This window comes from Diadema antillarum, unplaced genomic scaffold, assembly GCF_040938485.1.
Source record: "Diadema antillarum isolate AM-2024a unplaced genomic scaffold, OU_Dant_1.0 seq00002623_RagTag, whole genome shotgun sequence".
Lineage (NCBI taxonomy): Eukaryota > Metazoa > Echinodermata > Echinoidea > Diadematoida > Diadematidae > Diadema > Diadema antillarum.
This window is the reverse complement of record NW_027273223.1, coordinates 19171-41434: the sequence shown is the minus strand read 5'-3', so window position 1 is coordinate 41434 and position 22264 is coordinate 19171. Positions and strand designations below refer to the sequence as shown.

The following is a 22264-nucleotide window of genomic DNA, read 5'->3' as shown; positions in this document are numbered from 1 at the left end:
CGCGCGTAAGAAATCACTGCAGTTGCTGGGGCAACAAAGATACATGCGCGCTGTAAACATGAATATTGATTAGTTTCTCAGCAGGCTCGAACCCCTGGCAGGTGTTTTGGCCAATAAGAGACATTCTAAAATATGTTTCTTTGCATAAATTATTTTTCTGAGTCCCAGTAAGGATCTCTGTGATTGGCTAAACTTATTCTACAGCTCCTGGCCAAGCCTGAGGTCCTAGGACGCCCTCTTTTGGTCATAAATAATAAAAACCATGTTTTTTGTGGGAGCTGACGGGGATGGGTTAAAGGACAAGTTCACCTTTATATACATGTGGATTGAGTGAAGGCAACAATATTAGTAGATCACATCAGTGAAAGTTTGAAGAAAATCTGACAATCCGTTCAAAAGTTATGAATTTTTAAAATATCTGTGCAATCACTGCTGGAGGAGAAGACTACTACAGTGTATGATGTCACATGCGTACAACGATATAAGGAAAATAAAAAGAGAATTTCACCAAACTTGACTTTTTGAATAAAGTGCACATTTCTTCGACTTGTTACTGACTTATGTTAGGGGTAATATTGTTCCCCCTGACTTCTGAAAGAGAGAAGTCGAGTGTTCTTTTATTATGTGAGAAAAGTGAAAATATCTTGAATTTTCTTTATACTTTCTTTATATAGTTGTACTCATATGACATCACAAGCTATAGTAGTCTTCTCATCCAGCCGTGACTAAGCAGAAACTTCCAAAATTCATAACTTTTGAACGGATTGTCCAATTTTGCTCAAACTCTCACTGATGTGTTCTACTAATATTGCTGCATTCACTCAACCCACATGTCTATGAAGGTGAACTTGTCCTTTAAACTCAAAGCAACCACTCCTCATTGTAGGATATGAGTGAAAAGAAGAAGCAGAAATGAAATTATTTTATACCTAGCCTCCTTCAGGTGAAAGTATAATTTTCAAATTTTTATTTTATTGCTTGCTAGATCATTTTGTAATCTTGCAGCAAGGCTGCTGGAGGATTTTATTATCAGCTTGTGCACAGATCTTTGTTTCTTTAAAAATTATGTAAAAGCTGGTAGTGAATGGTTGAGGTCAATATCCCACATTTTGCCTTGATTTAATAACAACAGATATACTGAACTCAATATGAATACAATTAAAGCCAATTGCAGGTTTGATTTTGACGTGTTGGAAGGTTCATGTTGGGGTCATGTTAATAGGGATATATACTAGATCCATACCTTGACTGAAGCAGTAAACATTTTTAGAAGCTTACAATGTTCCTGGGGCATACGCACAGGCAGGATCTGTTTTGTTGCTGTCGCTGTTTTCATTTCAAAGAATTCTCAGTAATGAACTCAATCTGAGTGTCTTAGGGTGCGTTTATAAGATTTTGCGGGCCCAGAATCACTGTTTTGAAACACTGTTTTGAAACACTGTTTCAAATCACACTTTCGTCAGGAGAGCGTTTATAAGATTTTTTCTCCGAGCGTGTTGGGGCTCTCGCTCAGACTGTGCCATTGCGCAACTCACTCTGCGCAGTTTTTCCTCGGCAAAAGGTCAAACAGGGTGCGCGCAAGGCATTGTGACGTCACATAAACAGTGTTTGCGATCGCGGTTGCGTTTATAAGATTTTTGAAACACTGATTCTACAGAAACACTGTTTGTAAACGCACTATTTTGTGCGTTTACAAACAGTGTTTCAAAACAGTGTTTCAAATCACGGCGAGCGTTTATAAGAATTTTTTTCGAGCTAGAATCACTGTTTGGCCAGAAACAGTGATTCAAAACACTGTTTCTGGCCAGAAGAAAAATCTTATAAACGCACCTATATATGCATCATGTTTACAGTTGGCCTGGACACCATTCTTAGCTGCCTTCAGCGTTGGACTGCAGGACTGCGATGACCCTGAGATTGCCAAACTCTGCCTCAATGGTATCTGCTGTGCCATTCGTATCTCTTGTATCTTCCACATGGAGATTGAGCGCAATGCTTACGTCCAGGCATTGTCTCGCTTCACCCTCCTCACCACAAACTCCTCTATCGTTGAGATGAAGACAAAGAACATTGAGACGATCAAGACGTTGATCACGGTGGCACACACGGATGGGAACTACCTCGGCAAGTCATGGTTGGAGGTCAGTTCGAGATGATCTCAGTTCAGTCAACCTCAAATTTTGTCTCTTTTGTCAGGAATGTTTGTATCTAGTGAGACATTGTGAATGATTGTAATAAAAAATGTATGCACATCTCTGTGGATCTTATCTACATTGTTTATTTGAGAGGAGGAGAAGCTATATCAGCCAACAGTGTATTCCTTCAAGCTCTCAGGAATAGAATGTCCAATTCATGTGAAGGTTCAGTGCTGACAAAGATAAACACATTTTAGCAATTAATTTTACTTGTGCTTCTGATTAATCTCCTTTCACTAAAAAAAGGAAAAAGAGATTCAAAACGATAATTGATTTTGAATCAAAATTTAAAGCAGGAGAGATGAATTTTCTATTTGCCTTGGTATAAATAAATGTATATTTAACCACTCATAGCTTCGATTAAGTGCAGTTATTTATGGAAACATTACAAGGCGTATAATTCTGATAAATGTTGCCATGTGTTCTGTGTGTCATTTGATTAGTATCCTTAATTTGGCCTAAATGAAGAAAACATGAAGCGAGTACAGTTGAGAGTAGATGAATACTCCTTATGGCTATGATTTGATGTGAAAACCAATCCCAGTACTATCTGAATTTGTCTCCTTTATCCAGATGCTGAAATGTATCTCCCAACTGGAATTAGCACAACTCATAGGGACTGGGGTGAAGACTAAGTTCTTGTCATCCACTTCTGCCTCTACGGGGTCAGGAGGTCATAGCAATGCCATGATAACGGGGTCAAGTCCAGGTCATCAGAATGACATGCTAGAATCAGGAGATAGTGAGTTCTTTGTTTTGTCCATGTTATGATTTCTTGTCTACATAAAGTATTTATATACAGCTACCCGTGTAAATAGATCCTTCGCCTATTGTAGGAACACGGCTTGAATGGGACAAACTCAAAAGCAACAATTTTGAGACACAACATTTTTCCTGCTTAAAGGGACTGTACAGTACTGGTTGAGGTAGGGATTCATGTTTTGAACATTCCTAAGTGAGATAATGAAAAGCCTCTTATGAAATATGAAAGAGCATGTAATTTTAAGAAGGATTCAACGTTTATTTGATGAAAATTGGTTTTCAAATGGCTGAGATATCAAAAAAAGTGCTAATAATAAAAGGCGACATGCCCCAACTTTATTAGTATCTCTTTGTTTCACTTTGTTTTTGGATATCTCAGCCATTTCAAAACCGATTTTCATCGAATAAACTTTTGATACCCTTTAGAACTGCATGCTCTTTGACATCTCAAAGAGTGGTTTCTGAATATCTCACAAAACGTTAAAAGCTAAATCTTGACCTCGACCAGAACTGTACAATGATTAACCCTAGAAAGACTGGGCTATTTTGGTAGCTCGAAAGACTGGGGGGGGGGGGGGGGGGGGGGGGGGGGGGGGGGGGGGGGCTAAAGGGCCCCCTTTAAGATCTCGGCCGTAGAAATTTGCACAATAGTATTGTGCGATGTAATCTACTAGATCGTATATTTTAATTTTCCAAAATAGTCTTTTATTTTATTTTGATTAAATATGCTAATTTATGCGAGAAATCAGACTCTTTGATCTAAATCAGTGAATAAAGCTCCAAAAGTGCTCATTTTTGGTCTACTTATTCTTTGTGGCATTCTTAACAAATGTACTAGAAAAAGATTCTGTATCAAAATTATTTTCTTATTTTATTGTTTTATGAATTTCTTATGTACTTCTTTGTTTTTTTACCTTTTGTTTTTGTTGTTTTTTCAACAAAATTTGTGGCAGACACTTTTTGAAGCATAACACTCCTAAAACAAATTAATTTTAGCCATTTAGAGTAAAAATAAGCATATTTATATGAACCATGTGAAAAAACTCAATTTGCATTGACTTTGTACACAAAATCACATTTTTGAGCCATTTTCGGCCTCATGTGCATGTACAAAAAGTTATGTAACTTCAGAACCGTACCCCCGGGCGTCACAAATTTGGTGTCAAAATGTGCAGGAAACTCATAAGAAAAAAGTCATAGAGCATCGCGGCGAGAGCATTGCGTGTTGCAGAGTAATCGCGCGGAATGTTGAGGGGGGAGGCCCCCCCCCCCCAGTCTTTTTAGGGTTAAACAGGGCACTTATCAAGTAAGACTCATACAACATGTCTTTTATATGCCTCTGCCCGATGGGTGCTGGAGGCATTATTTTATTTTGGTTGGCAACAAAAATGGCAATGTTGAAGGTATTGTCAATTTACGCAGAGGTTTGCAGTAAGTATAAGTACATGTCTTGTCTTTCTGTTGGCGTCAACAATCAAATGACCTGACTGTTTTGGCATGTGAAACTTATTTCTCCAATAAACAGCTGCCATTCTGAATATATGATATGGGACTGAAACTGTGATGCTATACTCCAGGACACTATTTATTTATGATTTGAATCATGTTTGTTTTCCTAGTCCCATCTCGGATGGCTAACTTAGATCAGAAGCAGATAGCCAGTCTCCAGGAGGCTATGAACAAGACATCAACACAACGCTTCGTGGTGGCCGTTGATAGGATATTCACCAGCTCTACACGGCTAGATGGGGATGCCATAGGTGAGTCATTCTATAGTGTGTGGGTCATACGTAGAAGCCCAGGTGCCCTGAGAGCATAGAAAAGCATGATTCATGTGCTGTAAGGATCAGGCCAGTATTTAAGTGAGTATATTTGGCTGCTGTAATCCAACATTAATTGGAATGTAAGGGACTGAGAAGTGCATAATTAAATGTGGAGGCTTCAGTGCATATTTTGTATTACATGCATTTGGTATGCATATGATGCATTTCTCAGCAAATGGGTAGTTGGGGCATTCCTCTTACATTATTCACAAAGTTTGGTGAAAAAAAAAATCAAATCAGGTAAGCATATCTGCCTTGTAAATACCTTCAGTATTCAGAGAGTCCAGAGACTTTTACAAATGTATATCCCTGTTAAAATGAGAACATTAGGGCTAAATATGAGGACTTTTTTTTTTTCTGTAATGCATTGGACATACGTATCATTCTTGAAATCAACCAGCTTTGATTGAGTATTCATTATGTGAGTTGGGGAAGAAGCACAATATATGATAGAGCTTGCCAACCATCCAAGCCAGATCACATCTTTTATCCAGAGATATTTTTTGAAGATTGCCTGGCATGTCATGTGACCAGATGTATCACAGTGATGACTTTAAAACCCTCAAATCAGTCAAATTGAAAATCTGTTAACTCTTTTTTTACATCAAATTCGAACCGAGGAAATGTTAGTACTAAGTGATAAAATGCGTTCATGGCATCATATGTGGACAAAAACGTGAGATAGACAAGTGGAAAGGGCAACAGTACACCTATGGCAGGGCTTGATGACAGTGCTCTGCATATTGGCAGTACTCCCAAGTACATGTATTGACATTATTATTGCTATTATCATCATTATCCATTCAACCAGGTAAAGAATATAAGATACATACCATTAGCATTACAAACATGAAACAAAAACCAGAGTGAACATTACAAAGAGACACTGGTGGTGAGTGACACAATGTTAACAATGAACCCCTTTACTCCTCTGTGTAGTTGACTTCACCGAAGCTCTGTGCCAGGTGTCCATGGAGGAGCTACAGTCACCCACAGGAGCTCGGATGTTCAGCCTCACTAAGATTGTTGAGATTTCATATTACAACATGGGTCGTGTCAGGATGCAATGGTCCAGGATATGGTCTGTGCTTGGAAGTCACTTCAACAAGGTAAGGCATCTCTGGTAACATATCACTTTTTGAGATTTTTATATGTTGTCATAGTTGATGTGCTCTTAGAACACTCACAGCTAAAACAAACCTAATAGGTCTTTTTTTTTTTTTTTTTTTGGTGTGTGGGATACTTTTTGTCTCGCCCACCGGAGGTGAAGGCGAGACTAAGGGATCCAAATGGCGTCATCCGTCCGTCGTCCGTCCGTCGTCCGTCACAAATGTTAAAGTTTACCTGCAAGACTCTCTTATGATGCATAACTTGGCAACTGTTACAGCAATGGCAGCCACACTTGGGTGATAGAAGCACTAGGGGTATCTTCATGTTATGGTGTTGTCAGAAGTCATGTGATGAGGTCAAAGGTCATTTGAGGTCACATATTAAAGGGTATGTGCAAGACCCTCTTTTCTATGTTAAAGTTTACCTGCAAGACTCTCTTTTGACAAATAACTTCACATAAGTTGCTTGGATTACAACCTAACTTGGGTCATAGATGCACTGGGGGTACCTTCATGTTATGGTGCCGTTGGAGGTCACAGGATAAGGTCAAAGGTCATTTGAGGTCATACGTTAAAGTTTACTTGCAAGACTCTCTTATCACTCGTAACTCGACACATGTTGCTACAATAGCAATCAAACTTGGGTGATGGATGCACTTGGGGTACCTTCATGTTATGGTGCCGTAAGAGGTCACATGATAAGGTCAAAGGTCATTTGAGGTCATATGTTAAAGTTTACTTGCAAGACTCTCTTATCACACATAACTCAGCACATGTTGCTACAATGGCAATCAAACTTGGGTGATGGTAGATGTCTCTTGGGAAGTTGAAGGTAACCACAAGGTCAAAGGTTACAGACAGGGGTCAACGAACTTTTAGGGCCCAATGTTAAGTTTTTAGGGTGCATTTCGTTTATGGCTCATAACTTTTGATCCCTTTGTCCGTTTGTGACCAAACTTGGATGGAACATGTCCCTTGGGGAGGTGAAGGTCGTCACAAGGTCAAAGGTCACAGACAGGGGTCAACAAACTTTTAGGGCCCAATGTTATTTTTTTAGGGCACGTTTTGATTGTGGCTCATAACATTTGATCCCTATGTCCGTTTGTGACCAAACTTGGACGGTAGATGTCCCTTGGGGAGGTGAAGGTCGTCACAAGGTCAAAGGTCACAGAAAGGGGTCAACAAATTTTTAGGGCCCAATGTTAAGTTTTTATGGCGCGTTTCGATTATGGCTCATTACTTTTGATCCCCTTTGTCCGTTTGTGACCAAACTTGGATGGTAAATGTCCCTTAGGGTATTGAAGGTCACCACCAGGTCAAAGGTCATAAGCAGGTCAATTAACTTCTGTGAGTTATACAAAATATTAATTCCTTGTACGCGAATGGGCGAGACACAATTTGGCGATTGCCTTGTTGTATGTTGCTATTTTCTCTACATTTTGCCTACTCACTCTGAATTCTGCAATACTATGTTATTAAAGCTGATGTGTTGCTAATTTTTAGTGATGTTTAAAAAGAAGAGTTCAATCGGCTGTTTTTTATGATTTTCACTTGTTTGTAATAGATTTGTGTTTTGTCCTACAATGTATGTCATTATGGCCATTTCAGTTGCATTAAGATGATTTGAACACTAAAAATTATTAGAACAGATTGAATTAAAAACCAATGAATTGGAGTCATTCGTCATTCAAGACTGAACATTTTTCAAAGTTGAATATTTCCCTTGTGCACAGCTTTGCAAGTTATTGCTGGTCTGTCTCCTTCTCAGGTTGGCTGTAACCCAAATGAAGACGTCGCCTTCTTTGCCATAGACTCACTGCGGCAGCTTTCCATGAAATTCTTGGAAAAGGGTGAATTGCCCAACTTCAAGTTTCAGAAAGACTTCTTGCGGCCTTTTGAGTATATCATGAAGAAGAACAAGTAAGTGTGGGCCGAAATGTGTGTCATTTGTATAAACCGTATAGCAATCAGCTAAAGATATTGAAACACTGATTTTTTTTTTACTGATAATTGATTGAAAATGTCCTTTCTTGTGATCTTGTCTAAGCTTCTGAGCTGTTTTAAACGCCATATACCCATGATTGTACATGCTTTGTGTAAAATTGTTTTTTTCCCCTTAAATGTCTTATTTGGATCCTGCTTGTCTACTCACATAGAGCAAGATAAATTTTGAGTATGTTAGGTGTCATAGCTACGACTATATAGAGATGACATGAAGTTAACTTCTATGGCAAAAAAGATAAAGCAATAAAATTCCCTGTTTTGCCAGTAAAGTGCAGTCTGCAAGCTGTGAAGGAATCTTCACTCCTTTCCTGCAGAGAATAAATATTAATACTTACTGTATATGCTGAATAGTTTGTGATATTCTTATTTTCACAAATTTGCAAGTTGGGTGCAGTTCTCAAAAATAGAAACATGTGAAAATATCAACTCTGATCCCGTCATGAATATTACGTGCACTCCTACATTTGTTCAGTATACTCCACAATTGCAAATTTAACCACTTGTGAAATTGTTGGGAAGTCCTGCTTCATGAAAAATTAGACTTGCTAAATATATGACATATACAGTAGTAGAGAAGGCATGCATTTGTGTGGTCGGTGTGACATGGGAATGAGTTGTGATGTTTTACTGCTATTTGTCCTACGTACAGGTCTCCAACAATTCGTGACATGGTGGTGAGGTGTATAGCTCAGATGGTTAACTCACAGGCTGGAAACATCCGATCAGGCTGGAAGAATGTTTTCTCCGTCTTTCACCTGGCTGCCTCTGACCAGGAGGAGGGCATCGTTGAGCTTGCATTCCAGACCACAGGCAACATCATCTGTGAGTAAATCAGTCAGTGCCTCTCCTTTCCTTTTTCTTTCTTTCTTTTTTTTTTCTTTTTTTCTTTCTTTCTTTCTTTCTTTCTATCTTTCTTTCTATCATTCTGAATGGATCAGTCAGTGGGGTTTTATCTCTCTCTTTTCTTGCCTTTTTTTTTTTGTCTTTCTGTCTTTCTCATTTTTGTTTTCTTGTGGATGGGGGTGCAATAAAAAAAAACAACCCTCTATGTAGACTGGACTTTACCCTGTGGATCTGTGAGAGTATCTGCTTTTAATCATGATGTAAAATTGAATTATGAAATTTGTTTGTTTTTGTTTACATTTTTGTAGCTGCAGAGTGTAAGAGAACCAAAGAGTAATTTTGACAGAAAGTGAAAAATCAAGAAATAGGTTTTAGTGGGGTGTTTTCTAACTCCACGAAACTTGCTCCATGCATTATGGTTTTGTGTATTAGAGCAATTGACATTTTGTCCAACAAACAGCAAGCCATAGATGTTGATATTTCAGTATAACTTGCAGAAATTTTTTTTTTTTTTTTCAAGCAAGAGTTATATTTGATATGGAAGATACAGTGTATTACAGATAGCTCTGGTTTCACTTCACATCCTACATTCTATATCTTTGCATACTTAGCCTGACCTTAACCCGTTGAGGACGGTTTGATTTTGCTACAACACGCATTTCCCATTGACACCTGCCCGAGTATACTCGGGACTCGTCCTCAACGGGTTAAAAACTCTGCAGCCTGATTAGACCAGTAGACCATCATGTCTTGTAAAATAATTGTGTTTCCTCTAATTTTGTGCAGCATCTGTGTTTGAAAAGTACTTCTCTGCCACCTTGGACTCCTTCCAAGATGCTGTCAAGTGTCTGTCAGAGTTTGCATGTAATGCAGCCTTCCCAGACACCAGCATGGAAGCCATCAGACTCATCAGGAATTGTGCCAAATATGTCAAGGAAAAACCACAGGTAGGTGTGCCCTGTGGTAGGCGTGTCCACTAGTAGGTGTGTCCACCAGTAGGTGTGTCCACCAGTAGGTGTATCCACCAGTAGATGTGTCCACTAGTAGGTGTGTCCACCAGTAGATGTGTCCACTAGTAGGTGTGTCCTCCAGTAGATGTGTCCACTAGTAGGTGTGTCCACCAGTAGGTGTGTCCACTAGTAGGTGTGTCCACCAGTAGGTGTGTCACCAGTAGCCATGCCTGCTGGTTTATGTCATGCAATAAGTTGCAAAGGGTCAGAGAGGGCAGTAGGGAGGTAGTTGTGAAGCACTTTTACTGTCTTTATAATCATCCCAAAATCCAACAGATTTATGATATGAAGAGGCAATCATTTTAAGACCATGTTCCAGTCTTCAGCTGTGATACACTGCAACAAAGGGATGTTGTCATCAACATTTTCCCTCAATGCTGATAATATGAATTTATACATTTTAGGCTGAATGCTACCACAAGTTTATACTTATAATGACTATGACTTCTATAGAAGAATTTCTCAGCATCGTATGATACACAGCGTCGCTCTTCCTCTTGTACACGTAGGATTTGAGAAAAGAATCAGCATCTCTTTTAAATCTTTTTCACTGCAGATGGAGATGAGTTTTTTTTTTTTTTTTTAAATAGCATAAAACATACTCGTGTTATGAATGAAGATACAACTTTTACCGAGTGTGTGGTCAAGTTGCTGTAGGAAGAGTGAGGTGTGATGAAAACTTTTAATGTTTGTTCTAGATGTTCCGTGATCACATTGGAGACCAGGAGCTCCAGGTGACAGAAGACGACAGGATTTGGGTCAAGGGTTGGTTCCCGGTCCTCTTTGAGCTCTCTAGGGTGATCAACAGGTGTAAGCTGGATGTCAGAACTCGGTGAGTGAAGGATTCAATACTCCGCTGTGTGTCAGGTAGAGGATTTCTGTGGGTGTTTTTCTTATCTAAAGGGACTGTACAGTACTGGTTGAGGTGAGGATTCAGCTTGTAATGTTATGCGAGATATTTAGAAACCACTCTATGAAATGTTAAAGAGCATACAATTCTAAAGGGAATCAAAACTTTATTTGATAAAAATCGGTTTTGAAGTGACTGAGATATCTAAAAACAATGTAAAACAAAGAGATCCTAATAAAAGTCTTGGCCCGTCAATTTTATTAGGATCGCGTTTTTGGATATCTCGGCCATTTCAAGGCCACTTTTCATCAAATAAACGTTGAATCCTTCTTGAAATTACATGCTCTTTCATATTTCATAAGAGGTTTTTATTATCTCACAAAAGAAAAAATTATAAACCTGAATCCTCACCTCAACCAGTACTGTACAGTCCCTTTAACACTGGGATTAGTTTGATTGCTGTTTTCATTTTGGTATAATAGATATTGGAGTGGAAAAGGGAATGCTCATGACAACCAGTTATAGAGTATATTACTACTGTGTCCTGTGATTAAAGGTTCTTCAGTCCAAATGAAAAATAACATACATGCCAGCATCAAGATTTTCGAACACTCACAATTGACTGTTATGAAATCACAGTGCTAGTAGGGAAATGAGTCTTTGTGTAGTATTTCCTTTTGTAGAAAATGAAGATGATATTCCTACAAAAGATCATGCTGAGGTTTGAGAGAGAGAGAGGTGTCTGATTGGTTTAACTGAAGAGCACACATGAGAAGAGAATGGATTGCATTAAGAAGATGACCTGTGTGTAAAGTGTTAGAAAATACCAACTCCTAAAGGGTATATTGTATTTGTGTGTGTTTTTATTCATGTTTCAGCAAATAGCCTAAAAAAAGAAAAGAAAAAGAAAAATGTTACTACAAATTACCTCCAGAATTTTGATCACAGTAAGCATCCTGCGGTCTTTGCTTATTGGAATAGTTTGCTTCCACGCAATATTTTACTCCAAGTAAGCAATATTCTGTCTTAGTGTGTGGAAGTGCTCCATAGATTTACTAACTGCATACATTGGACATTTTTCTCACAGTGGGCTCACAGTGATGTTTGAAATCATGAAAAGCTACGGCCACACCTTCCAGAAGCACTGGTGGAAAGACCTCTTCAAAATCGTCTTCAGAATCTTTGACAACATGAAGCTCCCAGAGCAGATGGCAGAGGTAAGTCAGGAATTCCTGTCCTCAGAAATAAAGTAGTAAGAACCACTAGATGAAGTGATAGGTAGGCCAGAACATTTTGTCCTCAGAAGTGAAGTGATAAGAACCACTAATAGATGAAAGGTAAGCCAGGAAATTAAATACACCGTACAAATTGAGTGATAACATCCACCTGCAGAGGTGACAGAGGACATATGATAAAAGGTCGCAAGTTGAAATTTGAATATATGCATATAACCAAGATGGAATATGAATTACAGAATATTCTGATATTTGGCTGAACCCTATTTGCTCTGAGAGAGGAGCATGATCATCGAGCCATCAGTATGTCTGTCCAGTGTGTGTTTACCCCATTGTCAGAAAAGCCACGACAAAAATTTGCAAGTTTTTGCATTTGACTTGCATTTGGGTATTATAAGGAGAAATTCTAATGTGATATCTAAGGCTCAAATGAAAACAAGATTGATGTACTGTAAAACATGATATATTCGTAGTGTGAACATTTTGCAAATTGGAGCCGACGGCTATTCCCACAGCATGAAATTTTCGCAAATTGCCACTGGCAGTCAATGCATATTGTGTAGGCGAGAACTTTCGCATGCATTTTAATTTCGCGAATGTTGGGCCTCTCGAAATTGTGAATTAAAATGCACGCGAACATTCCTCGTTTTACAGTATTGGTTATTCATTTAGTCATGGTATGTTATAATGTTGTACAGGCTGAGAAAACTTACTGATGAGGTGGACTTATCAAAAATGATATATTTTGTTTTATTATTCATTTTGATTTTAACATCAGTACTTACAAACATAACTACTGTAAAAGCACTAAGTTTTATGAATTTTGCGATGAACCAAGATTCACAAAAGTAAAATGCACAAAAAAGTTTCTGTCTACACAATACCTTGAATGCCAGTGGCAATTCATGAAATTTTCATGCCGTGCATAAGACATTCAGCTCCAATTCGCAAGAGTTTTGTGCTGTGAATGATTCTGGTTTAACAGTAACTTCAGGAAAGCAAATATTCAGAGCAATCTTTGTTTGTACCAAATGAATGTTGAACAGAAAGTTGAATGGATGATGACGACGTGCAACCATGCCCTCTTCGCCATCGTTGATGTCTTTACCCAGTACTTTGACGTCTTGAAAGACACACTCCTTGAAGACTTATTACAACAACTCTTGTGGTGTGTGCAACAAGGTAATAAACCCCATAACAACTCTTGTGGTGTGTTCAACAAGGTAGTAAACCCTGCCAGGATCCAAATTAATGACTTTTTGCATTGAGCTTTTTCTATTGTAACAGATTGACAAATTGCTCTTTATTGACATAACACTGATTATTCAGGGTTACTAAGTAGCCATCCCATGATAACAATCATAGGCATACATACTAGCATTGGACCTAACCAACAACCAAAGGCCTCCTGATTTTGAAGCCTGTCGTGCAATCAGGAGGTTGTTAGTTCAAGTCTACATGTATCTCAAGTATGTTTGCCCATCATTTTTATCACGACTACTACTACTACTACTACTACTGTTGAAATACGTCAAACCAACTCCACCCATGCATCTTGTAGAGCTGAGCCTAAAATACCTTCGTTGCAGGAGTAGTCATAATATGTGGGGGGGGGGGGTATACAATTGTGCAATGAAGTTTATATTGTTGGTGGAACTCTGTAAAATTTGATATTATGGTTTAGATTAAATGCCATGGTAGATGCACATGGTGAGTACCATTACACAATAACATGTCTTCTTTTTTTTTACTTTATTTTTTATTCCTGCTTGCATTTCTTGTTTTTACCATGATGTTTCTTCCAATCGACTGCATCATAAAACGGCATATCTCTCCTCTCATTGGATAAGTGACTATAGTTCAGTCAAAATCGGAATTTTATGTATTCCTGGCGAGCCATACCTTGACCACACTGTACCATACAGGAATACATTGTTAATGAGAAAAGCTGAGAGACCGGCTGAAAGCACAAACCAAACCGGGGTTTGGCATGTCAGTAGTAATTTGTGATGATTTGACTCACATTCTCCTGCTGGTTCTAGAAAGCTCCTCCCATCCCAAAACACACTGTAAAAACAATAATGAATAATCTTGTGAAAAATAGACACAAAAGCATACTAAACAAGCCTAACAGTGTGCTAATATGTGGCAGGTAAAAGTATTTTCATAACGTACAAGAATGTTGAAGTCACCGATGCATGTAATGGTCCTTCGTTGTTATATTTGTGAAAGAATAATACAACTTGGACTTTGTATCTCTTTTGCTCTATTTTGTGTTTTTTCCCCCAGACAATGAACAGCTAGCAAGGTCAGGCACAAATTGTATGGAGCAGCTAGTCATCTCTAATGGACGAGACTTTCAGCCAGAACTGTGGGACAGAATCTGTGCCTGTATGCTGGAAATCTTCAAGAGCACCATACCCCAGGGGTGTGTATCTAGTTACCTAAAGAAGGTTTCATGTATGTATCCAGCCAAAAAGAAATCAGGCTTAGCTTTGTAATGTCACCTTTAAAAGCCCTGTTTTAATAATGTCATTATATTGCACTTGTCATAGGAACAAAAGGATGCAGTTCAACTTATTCAAATTGATTATTCCTGCATCGAGTTGGTTTTTATTGCAACTGGTTGACAAATCACCATTCATTGACGTAAATAAACACTGATTATTCAGTGTTTTAATAGTAGCCATGAAAAATTAATTAAAAAATAAAAATAAAAAAGTCATAGGCATGCATACTGAGGTTGGACTCAAACCAATGACCTTATTGATAGTCAGGCATCATATCCTGTAGATTTTATCTTGGCTGCTACCAAAACACTGAATAATTGGTGCATAATTACGTCAATACAATTTGTCAGTCAGTAGCAGCTGTTCAACTTGTTAATGATATAATGTCTGTCCATGTTACCAGTGAATACCTACTTGGTACGAGTAGATAAAGAATTGTCACACTTTGTCTCATTTACACTTTGTAATAGATTATTGACATGGAAACCAGAAGAACTGCAGTCTATGGAGATGGAGAATTTCACATCTAAACCTGATACAGAGCAGGAAAGGTCTGAGGCGCCCTCTATAGAGGTAAATCTTTTAATGTCAAAGGTCATCTGTGAAGTATTCATTCTAGCACTTAAGTACTCCTTTTGCAATGATTAAGTGCGAGGACTGTTTGCATCAGCAACTTAACCCGTTGAGGACGGTTTGATTTTGCTACAACACGCATTTCCCGTCTAGAGACCTGCCTGAGTACAATTTTGTATACTCGGGACTCGTCTTCAACGGGTTAACATAGTATGGAGAATGATACTTGCGATTGGAATTTGCTTTTCTTGTGTTCAGTATATTTTTGTTGTAATTTTGACGCACACCTAAAGATCTAGCAGAATTCCATTGTCAATGCCAGTCATGCTGTTACCGTCTTGATGGAGATTCTGATGTTTAAAGATTAAATTTGTGAGTTATAGTAATTGACTGCATTTTTGCTGCATTACATAGAAAATAGTAAAGCCTCTGGCTGTACAAGATAAAATGTGCCCTGCACCACAAAACAAACAAAAAGTCGCCAGACATTGATTTTTAGTTAAGGATAGATTCTGAAAGAATGGACTCTAAGCTTTAAAATGATGTATAACTCAACTCAAATGGACTCCCCTAACCTATCTAAATACTGGAAAGGAAGCAGACACTCTGGGAAAGTGTGAACTGAGAAAAGAGGCTCTGAAGTACAGAGTCTATTCAAGTGCTTAATCTTTACCAAGCCTAGCTGTGTGATGAAAGGGACAAAACACAGGATGTAAACCATTGGAGCAACAACAATGAAGAGATTATTAGATTAAGCTGAAATTGGGCATGCTCTATTAACACATTCTACCCATGATTAATACCATCTGTCAAAGCAGTAGCATTATCCATTCAAAAGTTATTAGACTTGAAAGTAAAGAGTGTGCAAAGGATTTCAAGAATTGAAAAGGGGGCCTCTAAAACATACAATGTACCTGATCATTCTACTCTCCCCCCAAAAAGGGTTGTAGAAAAACTGCTGAAAACACACTTGGCCGTTCATGTTATGATCCCAAACTAAAGAATAATGTAGAAGGATAGCTCTTTCAGAAAATATGAAAAACTCAAGATTGACTCGGTTGGCCCATTTCACCTTTCTCGAGTCGTCACGTAAAATCAAGGGTTGTGAATTTTTGTTTGTTTTGTGGTGCACGGTCACAAATAGTCTTACAACTGAAGATGAATATTTTGTCACATTTTATATTAAGCATGTTAGAAAAACTTTCGGGCAGATTACATCAGCTCATATTTCAGTGCTAGAAGTAGGGATTGTTTGCAACAAATTAAAGCTATTGGGAAATTGTGCTGTTGTGTGTATCACCCTTTAATGTGCCTATGTTAATGTACATACCAGACAGAGTAACACAGGGCTAATCATACCATGTGTGATGTTATGACAGGATAATGGAAGTCGTCTTCATGGTGGGGCTGGTACCAGGGAGTCAGAACCCTCCTCTCCTGCTGACAAGAAGTCAAACTTGAAAAGGATTGGGAGTGAACACAGCGTTGCTAGTGCCACCAGTTTCGACAGTAAGACCAGTAAAGGCACGCTGGACTACCAGAGTAAGTCGAACACTGCTTTTACTCATCTTAATAATGTGAACGTTTTCTGTGTTTAATAGAATCAGTTTGATTGATCTTTTTAAGGAGGATTTAAGGCCTTTGAGAACTAGTTTAGAATTATATGGTATGTGCTGTTTTCTGTACTAGTAGATATCATTCCCAAATGTTTTCTGTAGCCATAGAGAATTACAATATTGTATTATCCTTTTAAAAAATGAGAAATGGCCTGACATATCATGACACACGAGCAGGCATGTTGTAAACTTCTCATTAAATAGATGTCCAGTGAAACTGCTTCAGTTTATCATGTTTCATATTTTGATCCAAGCGATGTCATTATTTCCTAGCTTTACTGATATTTTCATGTCGGTGTTACTTTTGTGTATTAAGGTATTGCCCTTTGAAGCTAACATGAATCTTTCATGTGATACAAAGAACGGTGAAGTATGATATATAATAGTGTACATTCTCATCCATGGAAACAAAAGGAGGTAAAGAACAAGGAAAAAAAGAAGTCCAAGACAGAATATCCTCTGACTAGTGGTTAATTATCATGCAGTTATGTACAGTGCAGTCTTAGCACTCAAGATTGATGGCTTTAGATATTCAGATTCCTAATCCTCTGTCATGCATTTTTTTTAAACCTGGACAGAGACAGCAGCTGACCAGAGGCTCTTCACATCATTACTGATTAAGTGTGTCGTCCAGCTGGAACTGATTCAAACCATCGACAACATCATCTTCTTCCCGGCAACGAGTAGACATGAGGATGCAGAGAATCTCAAGGCTGCTCAGGTAGGAGGAGGAGGTGGAGAGAAGGATAGGAAGAAAAGATAGACCATAGAATAGAAGGATGGAAGGAGGGGGAAATTAAAAGATGAAAGAAAGAAGGGAGAAAGGATTGAGGGAAGGAAAAATGAAAGAGAGATAGGGATTATGTGACAGTGGTAAGAGAAAGAGTGTATGAAAGATGAAGGAAGGGATAAAAGAGGAATTGGAAGATTGAAAAAATGAGATGGGAGATGAATAAAAGAATGTAGTATGGGTGAAGTTTTCCAATCATCCCTGCTTTTGACTCCCTTGCAGTTCTTTTCAAAGGAAGGGATAAAAGATGAGTTGGAAGATTCAAAAAATGAGATGGGAGATGAATAAAAGATTGTTGTATAGTTGAAGTTTTCCAACATCCCTGCTTTTGACTCCCGAGCAGTTCTTTTCAAAGGAAATTTTCCTCTCTTGCTCCTTGCCTATGGAACTCCCTCCCATCTTTTCTCTGTGAAATTGACAAACTGGATCCTTTCAAAGCCTCACTCAAGACTCACATTTTTCACCAGGCATTCAATTGCTATTTTAAACTCTCTTGGAGGAGTCTGCACCTTTGAATGTTTCTATAGCAGATATATGGCGCTATACAAATGCTGTGGATAGTTATCATAACAATGTTCAGAAAAATCAGCAGGAATAGTTAATGTTGCTTTCTGCTGATTTGTAGGAGAATACTGTAGACGAGGCATCACTAGCATCAGAGTCCACACTGAGTGGGGAGGAGCCTGGTATGTATCGCTACCTGTCCACACCACAGCTCTTCTTGCTGCTAGACTGCTTACTGGAGTCACATCGCTTCGCCAAGGAGTTCAACAGCAACAATGAGCAAAGGGAGACCCTGAGATTGGCAGGTTGGTGCTGGCTTCTCAGTTAGCATGCTGGGGGGGGGGGGGGGGGGGGGGGAGCCTCACTCTCTAATCAAACTCAACATTTATCAAGCTCTGTTTGTGTGGAGCAAAGCAGTATAGAGAAAGCGCTCATGGTTTTAGTTTAGATTGCTTCCCAAACTTGAGGAGAAAAGCAGTCATATATACAAGGCCAGGAATGCTCAGTTCTAAAAAATATCATGATCTCACTTAGTGCAAGTTTAAAGGACATTTTTTTATTTTATCTTTTTTTAAAGGAGTCATTACGCACACTTGGTTGGCATAATGCCTCAAAATTTGTACCTTATTCAATTGGACTTTTGTGCCTGAAATAACAATTACAGTTTACAATCATTGGAACTGAAATTCAATGATTGAATTTTGCATGATGGGTGGTGGCTAGCTAAGATTGTGCAGTGGCAGATACATCTCAGTTGTTAAAAGAATGTTATTGAGAAAAGAAATTTTTAAAGGGATAGGATTTCAACAAGCTTTTAAGCAAGTCCCTGAATAAAACAATAATGTGAAAACACTAAGGCTATACAGCAATGTTCTTTCATTTCAAGTGAAAAAGAATAGGTTGAGGTAGAGTTGGTTTTGAAAGCTGTGGGTAATTGTTCATTTTGTATGTCATCTTGTGTCTGGTCAGGTTTCCGTGGGAAGAACAAACCCAACCTGTCTACCCAGGAGACGTCCAGTCTGGCCTGTGCCTTCAGGCTGCTCTTTAAGATGTATTCAGATGAGAATAGAGTGGATAGTTTGCCTGTCATCGAGGAGAGACTCATAGGGTGAGTGTTTGTTGACTTTCACCAGATGAAGTGGATGGCTTCTTAGTGTGTTGTAGACCTTCTGTTGTTGAACCTTTTACATGTAGTTACTACATTAGTATAGAGAACTGTTTCAATTTAAAATTTAGCAGTTGGATAACGATTGACAGAAATAGCTCAAAAGTCTCTTAAGTTTTTTTAAACAATTTTTTTATCCTTGCATCTATATCTGTGTATGATAACGCATCTCTATTTTCTCACATTTTTCTTTCACCTTTCATATGTTTGTTTCGACTACTTTTTTCTTCTCTTTTCTTTTTGTTTGCGTTACACTGTGTAAACCTACCTGCAATATTTCAATATTCTGAACAAAGTGTGAAAGTGTACTTTTTACTCGGTGCCATATCACTTTTTGGCCATTATTTTTGTACATTCTGGTAACATGATTTATTTTGTTTCTGCATATGGTAATCTCCTGCCGTTTTTACTTTTAATTTGTTAATTTTTGTATCTTTTTTACTTATGTAGATATCACATCTTGCTTGTTTCTATGTGTTCGATTGCTTCCTTTTTTGTTGCTGTTGTATTATGTGATTTTTACTCGCAATATGTACTATTTGTAACAGGGCTCACTTGAAAAGCAGGCCCTTGGGCCCTGAACGTGACTACCCTGTTCTTTTTCTTCTTTTTTTAAAATAAACCTGAATAAATGAAATAAATAAATAAAAAATCCCTTTTGATTATAACTATAATTCATGATGCAAGATATACATTTGTGATTAGTCTCATGCAAGGTATAGCTATGGTACATGACATTGTATATTGTAGATAGCCTACTGCACTGAGTACAAATCACTTCTGTTTGAATGTAATCAAAGCTCAATCAATACATCATTATGTACAGGTGATGTGAGAGTACACTATAGACACTGTGTAGGGTCTGAGCTTGCTTGCAAATCATGTAGAGTTGACCTGTTTGGTGGCAACCTTTTTGTTGTTGTTTGTGAGTTGTTGGTTTTTTGTTTTTTGTTTTTTGTATATGTGCTACCCAGTGTAGCTGATTGCCTTTGAAATCAAAAGTAGATTTTGGCCATTTAAATTTTGTGGGTAGGCTTTAATTTGTGTTTATTATAAATGTCTTGTTCTCCCATGATAAGCAGTTCCTTGCACTGTTGAAATGAAGATTGTTCTCATTGAAGCAATTTACAAAATATGCTTCTATGTAAGGGCAGAAAAAAAAAAGATTCTTAAATTAAGATGAAATAGTTTCTCAGTTTGACATGATATTGACTTTTGATTGAATACCAGGATATCTAGTGTTGGCCATGTGATTAATCAGTTTATAATACAGCACACATTTCAGAGCAAGGTCCCCTGTCTCCATCGGTAATAAAGGCAAATCTTGCACCAGGGATCTCTTTCTTTGTCTAACCTTTCATGTGACTTCATCTACTTAAAACAACAATCACTTGTTTTACTTCTGTTCAGTTGCACAATATTCTTTAAAAGCTGTATTCTAGATATCTTGAGTTGGATCCCAGGTTGAATTATGTAGCTAGCATCATAATCAGCGACCATCTGTCTCTTAAAATGTAATACATGTAAACAAATATGATTATATGATGATGAACTATTTGTTCAGGGGGTTTGTTTCTGTCTTGCCGAGAGTGATTGTGACCTGTATGGAGTTCTTATCTCAGTCTTCCTACCGTTGTCTATCTAGGTTAGTCAAGGAGGCCTTGAGATACTTCTTATTGCTAGACTCTGAGAGTCACAGAAACGCCTGGAAATCTCTTCTTGTCCTCGTCCTCACACGCATCCTCAAAATGCCAGACGACAGAGTGAGTAATATATGAAATAATTTTCAATATAATGTAATAAACACATTTCAGGACAATCTGATAATATATTTGTAGCAGTAATTGTGAAGTCTAAAGACCCTGTAGTGTGGGGATACAGTGGAGTTGAACGACTGGCCCGGCTTAGATAAATTCAAGAATCCACATAACAAACTGAGTGCAGATTTATCACTAATCCCTATGTAAGTACACACACAGCCTCAGAATCTTGACTGGAGTCAACCATTACAGGTGAGCTGTACTGGTGCTATTTGTGGTTTTTGTATGTACCCCGGTGGGAAGCGAATGGACTGGACCCACCCATGAATCCCCACACTCTTATGTCTTTAAATCCTTCTTTTTGTCCAGAGACAGTATGATTTAATACATCCTGAACTTCAAAGGCCCTTTTTCTCAAGAATAGCAAGCCTGAAGTTTGAATTCTCCATCACTACATTGTACTTTGGTTTACTTCGACATCTTTTAATGAGTTGTACATCATTTTAGCTGAGAACCTCTTCTTTAAGAATCAGAATCCGACCATAACCAAATAACTTTACTTCTTACCTAGAAATTAAATAGTGAAGCTGTATAACTCTTTCAGAAAAAAAAAAATGAACCCCAAATTGGTGTAGTTGAAACAAAATGCGTATTTTCAAGCCTGTTTGAAAATCCACGCATGCAATTTTTGTTGGTTAAATGATGCGCTGTCACACTCAGTCCCACATGTACATGTCTATGTGTGCTGACTGTCATTAAACGTGCTGGTTGCTTGTATTTTTATTTTTTGTGCTTGTGTAGTTCAAAGTTCATGCTGCTCACTGCTACAACTACATGTGTGAGATCATTACATTTGAGCTGAGACCAGAGCTACGCTCGATGCTGAGAAAGTTCTTCCTCCGGACCGGTGCTGTCTGCCAAGTAGCACTCACGTGATGACCACCCAAGACACCTGTTACCCTGTTTGGGGAGGGGCTCTGGGGAGGGGCTCATTGGACTCCACCCAGTGGTCTCATGTCCTCTATGTGTGTGTGCTAATCCTAGCTGCTTTGCCTCATTACTCTCCATGACAAGAGGATAAAAGTCCACAGATTGCACCATACAACAAACTGTGATGATGTACAATGTATATCAACATTTGTTGAGTTGAATCACCCTGGATCACACGTCAACCTAGGTTGGATATTTCTTCACTTGTCACTGGCACAATGATGATTAGAGTGTGTTTCACAAGTGAGGAAGAAAATGTGTCAAACAAAGAGATAAGTGTTCACATTTCTACAGGACCATTCCTGAAATTTGGATGTTATCAGAGTGAATATGAAGGAGCTCCCAGCAAATACCAGAATATTTTGCTTTTCACAGATAAACTAACTGCCAGCTACTTGAGAAACCATTACTCACCTAGTGAGCTTAAGATACATACTGGTATTCAAGTGAGTTGCACAAATAACAACAACAACAATTACATATATTTCATCCTCTAATATGTAGCTATTTGTACAATGTATGTGG

At 38.3% G+C, this 22264-nt stretch overlaps 1 protein-coding gene across 1 annotated transcript in view; it reads left to right on the top strand.

Annotated features, from left to right (window-relative positions):
• LOC139715006 (brefeldin A-inhibited guanine nucleotide-exchange protein 1-like) overlaps positions 1 to 21688 on the top strand; it is a gene marked incomplete at its 5' end in the record, with an annotated part of 46382 nt that extends 24694 nt beyond the window's left edge. Inside the window, 18 exons of the mRNA XM_071626644.1 lie at positions 1854 to 2141; positions 2769 to 2937; positions 4577 to 4717; positions 5720 to 5889; positions 7658 to 7809; positions 8543 to 8715; positions 9523 to 9683; positions 10445 to 10578; positions 11684 to 11813; positions 12878 to 13013; positions 14121 to 14259; positions 14812 to 14914; positions 16294 to 16456; positions 17109 to 17251; positions 17946 to 18129; positions 18794 to 18932; positions 20635 to 20752; positions 21551 to 21688. Of these exons, the coding sequence (XP_071482745.1) occupies positions 1854 to 2141; positions 2769 to 2937; positions 4577 to 4717; positions 5720 to 5889; positions 7658 to 7809; positions 8543 to 8715; positions 9523 to 9683; positions 10445 to 10578; positions 11684 to 11813; positions 12878 to 13013; positions 14121 to 14259; positions 14812 to 14914; positions 16294 to 16456; positions 17109 to 17251; positions 17946 to 18129; positions 18794 to 18932; positions 20635 to 20752; positions 21551 to 21685 (2778 nt within the window). The remainder of the gene's footprint in view (positions 1 to 1853; positions 2142 to 2768; positions 2938 to 4576; positions 4718 to 5719; positions 5890 to 7657; positions 7810 to 8542; positions 8716 to 9522; positions 9684 to 10444; positions 10579 to 11683; positions 11814 to 12877; positions 13014 to 14120; positions 14260 to 14811; positions 14915 to 16293; positions 16457 to 17108; positions 17252 to 17945; positions 18130 to 18793; positions 18933 to 20634; positions 20753 to 21550) is intronic.
• Positions 21689 to 22264: the final 576 nt, after the last annotated feature.